This window comes from Delphinus delphis, chromosome 9 (assembly GCF_949987515.2).
Source record: "Delphinus delphis chromosome 9, mDelDel1.2, whole genome shotgun sequence".
Classification (NCBI taxonomy): domain Eukaryota; kingdom Metazoa; phylum Chordata; class Mammalia; order Artiodactyla; family Delphinidae; genus Delphinus; species Delphinus delphis.
In genome coordinates, this window is record NC_082691.1 from 35,431,500 (window position 1) to 35,445,322 (window position 13,823).

At 36.7% G+C, this 13,823-nt stretch overlaps 1 protein-coding gene across 4 annotated transcripts in view; it reads left to right on the forward strand.

The window, feature by feature from the left end:
• Positions 1-2,548: 2,548 nt before the first annotated feature.
• TMEM196 (transmembrane protein 196) overlaps positions 2,549-13,823 on the forward strand; it is a 55,295-nt gene continuing 44,020 nt past the window's right edge. For 2 of the 4 annotated variants that reach the window (XM_060019872.1, XM_060019874.1), the window contains exon 1: positions 2,549-3,547. In XM_060019872.1, coding sequence (XP_059875855.1) covers positions 3,383-3,547 — 165 coding nt within the window. In that variant the 5' untranslated portion in view covers positions 2,549-3,382. The remainder of the gene's footprint in view (positions 3,548-13,823) is intronic. The other 2 variants (XM_060019873.1, XM_060019875.1) reach the window with 1 other exon arrangement.

Genomic DNA, 13,823 nt, shown 5'->3' on the forward strand with positions numbered 1-13,823 from the left:
CATAAGAAAAATTAAACCCTCTAATTGTAGAGCCACTGGTGTTTAGATACCAATGTATCAATACTTTATTTGTGTTTCTCTTGATTTATTGTTTTATCCTGTAATTCTTTCTCTAACAAATAATTTTGAGAGGTAGAGGATACCAATTGAGCCCCCCCTTTTTTTTTGCCATGATTTCCACGATTAAGAGTGAAATTTAGTGTTGCTGTATTTAATTGGGAGTGGGGATCTTTCCATCATTTAAAAGGGCATGGAAAATATACTTTTTCTCCCAGAACAAGTAATGTAAGATATTTTTGAAAGTCCTAACAACATTGATCTTCATGTTGTTAAATACAAACAGTAACTTGTTCATGGTAACGATTGTTTTTATTTTCTTCCTATAAATATTTCTGTTTTGGTGTGACTCATTGGTAGTCATTTATAAGTGATGATGGATTTAATTTCTTATTATTTTAAATTTTTAGTGGAATATAGTTGATTTACAAAATTTTGTCAGTTTCAGGTGTACAGCAAAGTGAATCAGTTATACATATATTTATATTCACTCTTTTTTAGATTCTTTTAGTATTGAGTAGAGTTCCCTGTGCTATACATTAGGTCCTTATTAGTTATCTGTTTTATATATAGTAGTGTGTATATGTCAATCCCAATCTTCCAATTTATCCCTCCCTCTCCCCACCCCTGGTAACCATAAGTTTGTTTTCTACATCTGTAAATCTATTCTGTTTTGGAGATAAGTTCATTTGTACCCTTTTTTTAGATTCCACATATGTGATATCATACATGTATATTTGTTTTTCAAAAAATGAAGATTGGTTATAGTCAAGCATATGATTAGGCTTTGGGTTTATAAGAAAACACATTTCTAGCCATTGCATTCAGAGATGAAAATTCAATCATTTCTTTCTCTCTGGGAAATTCATCCATTGTTAACACTACCTCTAAAAATTAATTTTCCATCCTGTAAGTTACACTCCTTTTTATATGGCTGCATTAACCAATCTATTTTAACACTTACTATAACTTTCTCTTCCAATGGGGAAGAATATAAAAAAAAAAAAAAGGAAAGCAGTGACTAAAGGCAAACAAAAAGTTAGGCCACATAGTTACTCCATTATTTCTACATATAACTTGGATCATTTAAATGACTTTTACAAGATTTAAATAAAATAAACTATCCTTCAGTAAAGCCAAAAACTATATGAAGGATTCTAGTGATTGGCTCTTTGGTAGACTGAGTTTTCAAGAAGTGGAAGGTGAATTCTCTAATTATTGAAAATAAACGTTTGAGGTTTTCTTCAAACATCACAGCTGAAGACTCTTTAAGACTTACTAAGACTCTAATAATTCATAATTCTTCCTTGCTTTTTTTTAAGGGAAGAAGACTCAATTTTCTAAAATGTGGAATATAAATACATCAAAAGGAAAATAAATTATACTGTACATTTGAATTTAAACTCTGAAAGAAGCTCTGAAACTTAAGAAAACTAAAACGGGCACATGATATAGATTGTATATCATTCCACTTTAGTGTTCTCAGCACTGGGGCCTTAAGAAAAAAAAAAGAAGCTTCTAATCAGAGGAAACTGCCCTGCTCTAGTCAGCATGCATTGAGAGGTCAAGATGCCCTGGTCTTGTGCAATGTGTTCTAACTCAATCCTCCTTTCTTCTGTTTTCCTTCAATCCATCTCCAAGTTCCCCAGAAACCAGTTTTTGAGAAAGATGACCCATAAACATCTTCTCATCCTCCCCACTCCCGAGATCTTCCTGATGGAATACCTTGGGATTTTTCATGAAGTAAAATCAGGGACATGAAACTGGCCCCAGACTCAGTGATACCCAGACTTCTAGAGTCCCACGTGGATCAGACTACAACACAAAAATACCTGAGCCATAGTTGGCCCTTGTTCTAAGGATTCTGATGAGGTCAAACTGTCATAAACAGTTGTGCAGTGAGCCAGATTTTTGTTTTTAATAATGCCCTTTCCAATGTAGTACTGAAATATACACATCTCTTGAATATGAGTGAGAACACGCAGTCCCAGGCATGTGGTCTGGTGATGCTACCTAGAACGCGCATAGCTGCGCTGCTAGGGGAGAGCTGGGGAGGAACCGCGGGCACCTCCCCCGCAGGGGTGAGGCCCCAGCCAACTGCATCTTCCCAACCTTCAGACATGGAAGGTGACAGGTTGTGACAGCAGGGAGTGGCCAACTCCTTAAAGCAGGCTTGAGTGTAACTCTTCTTGAGAGAGGAGTTCCTTGGTGAGTGTTCTTTGGAGTCCTAGTGAATTTAGGAGTCTGTATTTTCTCCCTCCCCTGTGTTCTCTCTGCCTTTCTTTACACACTGTGCTCCCACGTCACCCTGTGTACACGCAGAAGAAAGTTTTATACAGAATGAGCCCCGTGTTGACGTAGGCATCCCCTCCCCTCCCATCTGGACAGAAGCCCAGAAGGCAGCGAGAGGGGGGTTGGGGGAATGCGAAGGTAGGGATCGCTTGGATCCCTGTGGTAAGCGTCCCGAGGCGGGGCCGATCAAGGGCCAGACTAGAGTATTGGTTCTGGACCCACAAATAGATCAAGCTTTTCCCTCCTCCATCACCCTCTTAAATCCCAATGAGGTCATTGCAATGAGAGAGAATCAGATCAAGAGACAAGGGGAGGAAGAGGACGACGACGAGGGAGAAGAAACCCAGACGGAAAAAGGCCATCAGACAAGGTCGCTTTTTCTGGCGACACAGAAACTGTGCGGAGTGTGGTGCTGAATCTCATCTGCCCGCTCAGCCTGGGGACCAAGGGACTCGTAGAAGCACTTTGTGTTACCACGAAAACAAAAGAAAGGAGACGAGAGGGAGAGAGAAGCTCTGAGCAGTTCCGCCTTGGATCTGGGGAAGCAAAGCTCATCTACTTGGCAAGGAAAGAAAGGGGAGCCTGAAAGGGTTTGGGAGGCTGAGGAGGGAGCGGGATTTCCCTGCGGAGAGTTGGGACGCGGCAGAACTCTGGACAGCGCCTCCCGAACCGGATTCCAGGCTCGGGGCTCCGGAGCTCCGTGGCTCCTCCAGGGTTCCAGCTCCTTGTTGAAAGCCCTTTCTACCGGTGTGCTCTCCTCTCCTGGACTCCGACCACCGAACCGAACCGGGAAAATCCTTCTACGATCCCTGTCCGAACGTGCCAGGGGATGGAGCGACTCTGCCTCTGACCCGGTCAGGGAAGAGGGTCTCCAGTTCTGGAAATCCAGTCCTTGTGGATAATGCTTCGCCGGTGAAGAAAGAAAAGTTTTGGGGTCTGGTAGGGGGCAGAAGGGGTAAGGAGGATAGTGGAAGAAAGAAGGTGGATGGTTGGCTTCTCTCTCTGATCTGGAAGGAATGATGACCGAGGAAGGATGTGCACCAGCGGCCAGATTATTGGGAGCCTCTTGGTTCTCTCTGTGCTGGAGATAGGGCTGGGGGTGTCCAGCGTGGCCGTAGGAGCGGTCAGCTTCAGCCTGGCCCTCCGAGAGCACAAGCCGCAGCTTGGAGACTCGTCCCCGGTATGGAGCGGGGTGTGTGTACGTTGAGCCATTTCACTCTCTCTTTACCTCTTTACGGTGATGGTCAGTGTGTGTGCGTTAGTCACTCCCTCCCTGGGGAAGAAAATTATAAATCTCCTCCGGCTTGCATGTAGGTTCATGTTGGCAGGCTATACTTTATGTTGTCCTTTATTTATTAGTGTGTTTCCTTTTTTCTTACCTTGACTTGATACCACATTAAATGGCTTTGTTTAAAGTTGGGGGGAGGGCAGTTTCCACTGGCTGAGTCTGCAAAAGCCTGCGGAGTGGTGCTGATTGGGGCATCACACCTGTCAAGGGCAGACTCACTTAATTTCTTTTACAAGGAAAATCAAAATGAAAGTGTCATATCATTTTCTTATACCAGGAACAAGCAAGGGTAGAATTGTGCGTTTATTTCTGGATAACAGTGCCCAAAGTACACTAAAGGCAACACCGATATCACAAAAGGAGAAATGGGGTGTGAGTGTGAAAGGAGCATTTTATCCCAGAAAACACTGCTCTTAATTTTCCCTTGTTAGCGTCTATAGAACTCTTTTGTAAGTTCTAGGCAATAAGGTAAACAACAGATTATGATATGTAACATTCTAATTGAAGAATAACTCAGCTTAAAGAGTACCTAATGCTCAGAGAAAATGTCATAATTTTCTCTAGGTCAGAGGGCAGACCCAGTGAGCTTCTTGTTTATTTACTTTGGGTGAATCTCCAGGAAAGCTTTGGAGACCCATTCCTTCCACCAAGGATCAATAAAATAACTCAGCACTATTCCTAGTGTGAGCCTAATTGTGAAAATCAGCTTTTCTTCTGCTTTAAGTTATATATCTGCTATATCCACATCCTTCTGGGTCTCTGGCTTGATTCTGTTTTCTCAGATAGTTTAATAGGATGTTATTCTGTCACAGATAATCAGTGAGTATAATTAACAGTCATGGCTTAGTCATGCTCTAGGTCACCGAGGAAAAAATTATTTATGAGTTAAAGAATAATTCTGAAGCAATTTACTTTTGAGAGAAGTTCTAGCATTCTTAAAACTGGCATACTTGTGCTTTAGAAAATTAGTTTTTATATTTTAACTTTTCAGAGTGAAGTGTTTTTAAATTGCAGAAGTTATAAGAAGAAAGAAAAATGGTGTTCATCTCTAACATGGAATTTTTCTAGGAATCCTTGTTCTGAATTCAATAAGTTACCACCAACCTCAAATAATTACCTTTTTCTTTATTATGTAATTTTATCAATGTATATTTTAAATTTAAGTATGAAAGACTAAAAGGCAAATCTTCAACCTAGTAATTTTCCATCTTATATGTAGTAGTGATTATTTTGAGATTTGTAGTATTATTACTTTATTATTATTATTATTTAAATAGAAATTGTTAGACTTTAAAACTTCTATCAGACAATTGTCAAAATTAACTGTAATGTCAACATTTAAATCACGGGAAGAAAATGTGATCTTCTGGTGGCTTATGAGGAAGAAGCCTCAAATACTCTTCAAATCAATTCCCCTCTGAAATTCAAGAAACTGAGTAAATAAATGTAGGCTGTATCTAAATAGCATTAAAGTATCCAGTTTACCTTCAAGAATAAAAAAAAGTGGTTACATTTGCTTAGTGTCAAGTAAGAAAAATAATTAAATGATTTTTTCCTTTCTTTCCCAACTATTTACCATTATCTAGGTGAGTCGACATATGTGTATGTACAGAAAATGAAAATTCTGAAGCAGCTCAGTGAAAAGCAAATAAAATAATACAGTCATTATCATAAAGAATTATTTCCAGTTTTAACACTTTGTTTCCTTAGAGTAACCAAAATTCACCTAGGATTCTCAAATAATAGTTTCAAATTCTATTGTCTGATTCAGTTAAAAAAAAAATCCATATGATTGAATGAATGGATTTAAAACTGGAGTGCCCATAGATTTGGTCACTTTTATTAACTCAACATAAAAAATCAAATTTGTGAAGATATAAATATCCAAATTTGATCTTTGTTTATCACATTATAGGCATGCTAAATTGATTTTTAAAGTAATTTTTCAGAGGTCATTTGTGATACAGACTGAATTCTCTCTTAATTCTGGCGATGATGAATTCATATAACCAGTATTTATAGAAGGCTTACCATATGCAAGGTGTTTTACTATTTAACACAAAGCCTATTAAGGTGAATCAGAATGCCTAGCAGAGGAAACAAGATGGGTATGTCACAAACTTTTATCAGTAGTGAGAAATTAGTTTGACTTCAGGGAGTTACAGGAGTAGATAAAGGGGAGAGAGGAAATACCCATGGGAGAACTATTATTTTTCTCTTGATCTTTAAAGTTTATTGAAACTTGGAATTAATGTATCACAGTGTTAAGTAATGTATCACAGTATGAAATCTGGAGTTTGCCTGGGTACAAATCGCAGCTCAGCCATTAGCCATTTACTGTCTGGATGGCTAGCCAAAGTTTCCTCATACTCTGTAAAATAGGGTTGCTAGAAGTCGCAAATGAAATAATGCTCTTAGTAAAATGCATGGTATGTAGTAAGCACTGAATAAATGCAAACAGCTAGTACTGGGTGCATAGACTAACAGTAAAGGGCATGAGAAAGAGAAACTTTTAGGCAGCAAGGATGAAGACAAAAATCTGGGACAGGATGGGTTGTGTTTCAGGTAGAATAGGCTCTTCTATTTTTCTGGGGCTTACGTGCGTGAGGGAGAGATAAGGATGGAAAGAGTGGAAGGGACCAGACCATGGGAGGCTGCGTGCCAGTCTAAGGCAATAGATTTATTTCCTCACAGTTTTAATATAATAATAATAATAACACCAAATTTTAGTTCCCAAAGAGACTGCAGGAATATGCAGCAGAAAACTAGATTGAAAACTACTAATCTCTTTGGTATTTGGTGAATTTAAAATCTGTGTTATTTATAAACACTGGATGGGATTTTATGTTAATTAACCTTTCAGGTCATAGTGTATAATCAGAGTGTGTTTTGATTGGTGCCATGAAGTTTTTTCAACACAAATATCATTATTGCCAGATTTTGAATTAAATTTTAGAAGCCAATGGAAATAAAAACTGCACTACGAAGGGATTACTTATTATAATGGACCTCAACATCATAAGCTTTTTTCTAGGTCAAATGCACTAAGAGTTCAGGCAACTATTTGATTATTTGGACTTAAATTATTATTGGATTTTTTTGGATTATTGGAAAAATTATTGGACCAAAATTTTTTATTGTATTTTATTGTGATAAGAACACTTAAGAGATCTTAGCAAACTTTTAAATGTACAATATGTTATTGTGGACTATAGGTACAATGCTGTGCATCAGATCTCTAGAGCTTATTCATCTGATTAAATGAAATTTTATGCTCCTTGATCCATAACTCCCATTTCCTTCTCCCCACTACCCCCTGGAAGTCACCATTCCACTCTTTGATTATGTAAACTTCACTATTTTACATTCCTTATATAAGATGAATCATGCAGTATTTGTTTGTATGAGATTGGCTTATTTCATTTAGTATAGTGTGCTCAGGTTCATCCATGTTTTCACACATGACATAATTTCCTTCTGACGTTCCTTTAGAATTAAGGCTGAATCGTATTCCATTGAATGTATATACCATATTTTCTTTACATATTCATCTGTTGATGGACATTTAGGTTGTTTCCACATCTTGGCTATTGTGAATAGTGCTGCAATGAACAAGAAATGCTAATATATCTTTGAGATCCTGATTTCATTCTTTTGGCTAAATACCCAGAAAAAGGATTGTTGGATCAAATGGTAGTTCCATTTTAAGTTTTTTGAGGAACCTCCATACCGTTGTCATAGTGGCTACACCATTTATCATTCTCACCAACAGTGTGCTAACGTTCCAATTCATCCACATTCTTGCCAACACTTTTTAAGTGGCTTAGAAAAAGAAAAAGGGCTTAAAATCCACAAGGTGGATGCTTATACAGACTATCTCCAGTCACTATTTCACAATCAGGCAAAGGGTACGTCCTGCGACCAGTCTAAAAGATGTGGGCAATTAGAAGGAACAGTTACTTAACTGTAATTTCATAGTGAAAGAAAGCTATAAATGCCTTATAGGATTTTGGCCGCCTCCTGATTCTTTGTTACAGTTTATATAGACACCTCCTTGAGAGCATGAAAGAATACATTATTACTAGATAACAATAAATGAACCATTGAGTAAACTGCTTTGGAAAAGACATAGGCATGGTGAAATATAATTGATGTGTAAGGTATATTGACAGGGAGTTAAATAGACAGGGCTATGTTTCCAACCTGCTGTGGGATAGTCATTTTTCTCAGTCTCCAGTGAATCATGTATAATGGAAGTGGATTATATTTAGTGGTACACAGATCCAGGAGAATTTTATTTTGTTGCTCTAAGTTGGTACTTGAAAAATCTAAACATTCAAATGGTGGTGTCCAGAGAAGCATCTGATACTGAGTTTTATTTGATACATACCATGCTGAATTCCATCCATCTATATCTGATATTCATTCTATAAATTAAATATATTAAAATAACTTTTCTTAGGCTCCTTACCCCACAGGTAAAACAGTTTTTTAAAATATTCAAAGTTTTTCTGGTCAAAATCATATAAAGTTTGAGCGCTTTTTATTGCTTATTTTTCTGAAGCATACTTGATTTGTACATCATAACTTCATCTGCTTAAAAAATCCTCTACTTTAGGTGAGTGAAATTTATAGCATAATCAAGTCACATACTTAGTACGTAGACTCCTGATTCACCATGGCAACAACTCAGCCAGTGGTAAGGTTGTATTGAAATTCACCTACTGTACAATCTGACCCATACCATAGCACCACAAATGAGATGCTATGTATAAATGATAGTTGCTCAAAAATGTTATTTCTAATATTTAAGTCTGTTCAGTTAATTTAAGGAAAAACAAAATAAAGTGAAAGAAACCCCTCAAACAGTTACTTCAATTGTACAAAATTTGAAGCTAGTGTGTCTCTGGCCAGATAATACATCATTTTTCTCCAAAGTTAAAATATATAATATAAAGGATGCATATAATTTGTCATGAGATGAAAACACTGCCCCTATCCTCAGAAAAAATTACAAATGAACATTTATATCCAATTTTTAAATTAATTTGAATTATATAAGTAATTCACAAATATTGTTTCAAAGGGTTAAAAAAAGATCAAAACTGAAGTTCTCTTCCCTACCACCTCATCAAGATTAGCCACCATTATAAATTTAGTGTGTAATCTCAAGATATTTCTTTATGCATAAATAGTATTGTTTGAACATATAGACTAATTTTAATATCAAGTTTCTGGATATAATAAAGCCCCTTCATGGACTCTCTAGAGCCAGGTAAAGAATATCTTCCTTATCTGAGTCACACTCTTATACTCAAGTGCTACTTGTTATCTACTCAAGTCAGGGCAATTAGATAACTGGCAGTTAGATAAGTTAGACAAGCTAAACAGTTGGAAAATGTAGTTATTATTCAAGGAATCATACTGTGTCAAAAAAAATAAAATGCCAATTTCTGGTGTTGATTGATAATGGTAAGATGGAAGAAAAATGGTGAGTTTTGCCATTATCCGATGATATTTTTTTTGTTTTAGTCTGTATTTCACCCACATGTAAGTGACATGTGTTGAAATTTCTGTGCAGAGGCCATGGAAAATTCTGCTTCAGGATTTTGGCCCTCATTCAAGGGTATAACTGGTCTTGAAGAATTTGCCATAGAAACGTGAGGGGATAAGTGATAATGATAGCATCACTCACCTATTTGTTGACAGTTTGCTCCATACAACATGATCTAGACAAAGTCACATCTTTTCATTTGGATGTTTTTGCTTAAAATGTTCAAGCTGGCTCTCCATATTGACTTAATTATTAGCCAGATCATCCAATATGTGCTTTGAATATGGCTAAGCAATTTAACTTTCCTGTATATTCACTTAGCCCTCAGATACTTAATTTTATTAGTAGATGGGAGGCATAACCCAGCCATCCAAAATTCATCCAAACCTATCTTGAAAATTCAGTAAAAATTAGAATAGATTTTGGGGGGTGTGTGTTTACACACTCACCAAAGGGGAAAAACCCCAACAATTTTCTGTTTTCTGTTCAAATGATGTTGGCTCATTCACTTACGAACTGAACAAAACTTCATCCTACTACTGCATTATATATATATTGATACATAATTCTATTCATTCAAATGGCATTTCTATACCTAAATAACTAAGCCCAGAGTTGTTCAAAATATTTAACTTTATTGTCCTAATAATTTAGTCAAATTACAAGGTGGTTACTCTGCATATAGGTGTCCATGTTGAAATACATGGACAATGGCAGATTAATTAGATGATAGTATATAAAGACTCTCACTGAGTATCATTCTAGGAGAAGAAGAGAGAAAGAAAAAACACTATGTGACTACTTTCCTCTGTGATGTATAAAGCCATGCAATCCTTGTCATGAATGCAGATCTAATCTGTATATACTTTACTCATATTGAATGACAGATGGGATTCATACATCTCACTCAATATTACTGTAGCTCTGGATAACTATGTGTCTTCACTGAGTCAAGGAGTACCTATTTTACAGGTTGCTGTGAAGTTACTGTGAAGCTAAGACAATGCTTATAAAGCTGTCAGTAACGAGCCTGGCACAAAGTAAGCGCTCAGTGAGCATTAGCCCTGTTTGGCTCCATGACTGCCTGAGACCATTAACCCACTAGTGGTGCACTGGTTCTCAACATTTCTCCAACACCCTTAATCAACTCTAGTTTGACTCATCATTTTTGTTTTTGTTTTTTCTTTTCATGTATAGTATCTAGTTAGCTTTTGATTTAATCCAGGTATATACATTAACAGCTAAAAAAATGTACCGAAATATCTACATTAGAGAAGTCATGTAAATATTCAGCTTAAAACCGAATGGGGAAACAGCTGCTGCTGTAAGACACCTCTCTCTTTGTTTTTCTGTTGGAGGTGGAAAGGGTAGAAACCCTGTGATAAAAATATTTGAAAATCAGATAAGTTAGACAATTATCTAAGTTAGGCAAGTCAAACAGGGGAGGTATGGTAACTACTTTTTATACCATAAAACAAAGTCCTCGAAACACATATAAAACCATATGTTACTGTCATAAAGTCAAAATAAAAGTACAAATTAATACTTCTGACAAAGATACTCAATATCTTGGAAATTCATATGGTTTTGCCCTAACAACCCAAATAGCTTTTGAAGCAATGTTGATTTCATGTTGTACTATTAACAGATTCATCAATGAAATATCTAAATTTCAACAATGACTCTTATAATGTTAATTAGTGATCATGATTTTTAGTGCCAATATTGCAACTCAAGAAGCAATTGAAAGTTCCATTAGTTCATGATCTATTAAATATTGGAAAAAATTAAGGCAAAAATAAAATATTAGTGGTTAAGTATATCACCTTGGCGGACAGGGTGCCTTGAGCTATTTATCCTATAGAAATAATACTAGACATGATTTATTCATGGTTAACTATGGTCCATATGCTTTCTTATACATTTTATTTCTAATTTTAACATCTTTGTGAACAATGTAGTGTTTTATAAAATTTATGTAGGAAAAAGAACTTACCTAGGGTCCACCATTATTTAATCAGCTGAGTTAGTGTTTAAAGCCAGAGCAGTCTTATTTCAAAATCTGTACTTCTTTGACTGCATTGTGTGGAACATGGGATATTTTCATGAGAAAGTCATTCACTGAGGCCTGACCTCATTATTTGCTCCCATCCCTGAATCTACGAGGCAGGCAGGATGGCATAAAAGCCAGGTCCCGATCACTGTTTGTATCTATTTTCTGGAAGAGACTGATATAGTCAACTGATGAACAACACAACCCCGATGTTCTCAAAAGAGTGTGAGATAATAGATTAAATTGTTCCTATCCATAAAGCTTAAGCTTTAGCCTTGAAAAATAAAGCTAAATTATGCATCTCAAATAATCATTAAATATTATGAGGCCAAATCAGGAAGACACAAAATAACATATTTGTTTAAATATGTTCAGAATGAGAGGTATCAATGAAGGACCAAGGGTATTCTTCCTCATGGTGGGAGAACTGTACCCAGGCCTTGGAGATCGGTCAGATTTCCAGTGGGCAGAGGAAAGAAGATGATGTGCTAAGCAGTTATTAGTATGTGTAAAATCATGGAAGGGATAATAAAGAGTTTATGGAGGATTGAGGAGACTGAACTTGTTAGAGCAAAGACATGTTCACAGAAAAACTGGTAAGTGAAGATCTACCTCATCTGAATAGGATGGGTCCAGCTTCAAAAGGGTCCTGAAAGAATGGTAAGACTAGTCTGCTCTTGATTCCCAACTAAGCTTGGTGAGTTCTACTCGGTAGAACTTGGCGGTCATGAGGCCAAGGCCGTGGGGCCAGGCATTGCTGCTCAATTTCAAGGCAAAACACCAGCCCTTGGTTCCAAGATGTGTATGCAGGATCAAGAGAAAGACTTGAAGGAAATCTTGAGACTTGAGGGAAGTGAAAATCTTTCATCACAAACCTAACTCCAGCTTCAAATGGCTTTCCTATTATTGACGGTGGATTTGTAAGTTCATCAGTTCCTTTTGTTCAATTATTCTTACGGCTGCCTGTCATACAAAAGTAAGAGTTCATTTGTGTAACTGGAAGTATTGGCATGACACACAGAGATGGAAACAGGTTTTGGAGGTATTAAGACTTGGGTTCACATTCTAGCTCTAGTATTTTCTAGTTGTTTAAGTTTGAATGATTTGAATTATCTCACTGAGCAGTCAGCTAACTCATTGGTAAAATAGCAATCCTACTACTTACCTCATGGAGTTTTCTAAAAATTAAAAGTAGGACTTCCATAAAGGGCTTGATAAATTTTAGGTATTCAGTAACTGTGACTGGCCCACAACAATGACTGCACGCTTTTGCCATATCTCTGGAAAAATCCATTTTCTGTGTGTGGTTTCTATTGTGCATTATAGACATTTTATTTCTATACATTTCTGAAGGGGAGCTTATTGTAAGACCGTTGATGAAATTGACCTTGGACTCAAGACTTAGTAACATTTAGGTCATATATCCTCTCTTAGAAAATATGTACTAGTCATAACTGATTTTTGGCATTAGTAGTAGTAGTGATTTAGTGTGCTTGTCCCAGGGTCCCAGGAATATTTTCTAGGTCAGTATTGAGGTAAAGAAGTATAATTTTTGTTTGTTCTATCAAATACAGATGTGTTCTTGATTTTCTCATTAATTTTGCTGGGCTGTTGGAATTTTTAGTTCTTTCTGTACTTGTTTTCTGCCAATTAATCTCCTACATGGATTACTCTGAAGAATTTAAATAATAATTAATGATAATAATAATGACATAAATAATAACAGCAATGGCAGCTTATGTTTATAATATACTACATTGCCTAAGAATTCCACCTACTTTTGTTATACCACTTAGCAGGTGAGTTTCTTCACTTAGGGGATGAGAACCTAAAGGATTTAGGATTCAGTGATTTAAGATCGAAAAGCAACAGGTGTAGGGTAGAAACCTAAATCACCTGAAGAAAGAATGTATATGTATGTGTGTGTCAGTGTGTGTATGCATGTGCCCATGCAGGTGCTCATACAGGTACAGTGGAGATCGAGAGACAAGTAATTCCTAGGAGGAAGTCGATAATTATCACTGATACGCAGTATAAGCTGCATTTAGGCTGCTAGTGCCCTGATTTGGGGGCAAGTTCACAACGTCAGCTGCCTCTTATCTCCATAACTGGCAGGCTTTCAGAAACTGCCAGGCATGTTGGATGGACATTCATTCGTGGTGTTGACAATTCTTAGGAAGAGTATAACTTCTACCCTCCAGTCCCCTGTAGCCCCTGGATATTTTCAACTCTGAGAGGACAGGCCACAAATCATAGACTCAAAGCTGGCATGTACCCAAGGAAGTATCTTTTTACCTTTCCTCTTCACCAAAGCCATCTTCTACATTTTTAACTTTATTAGGTCTTCCACATGTATCACGTTGTAAGCTTGATATTTGAATGTTGCCCAAATACAGTATTTAAGTTAATATTATTTATATGACACGAAGGAATCCTAAACATAAAAATACAAGTGAAATCATTGCAAATTGGGATAGCCCACATTAATGTAAAACTACCTTAATTTACATAAAAATACTTATTAAGTTATTATGATATATATAGAGCTCCTGTAAAATGTATATAAGAAGTTTATGCTA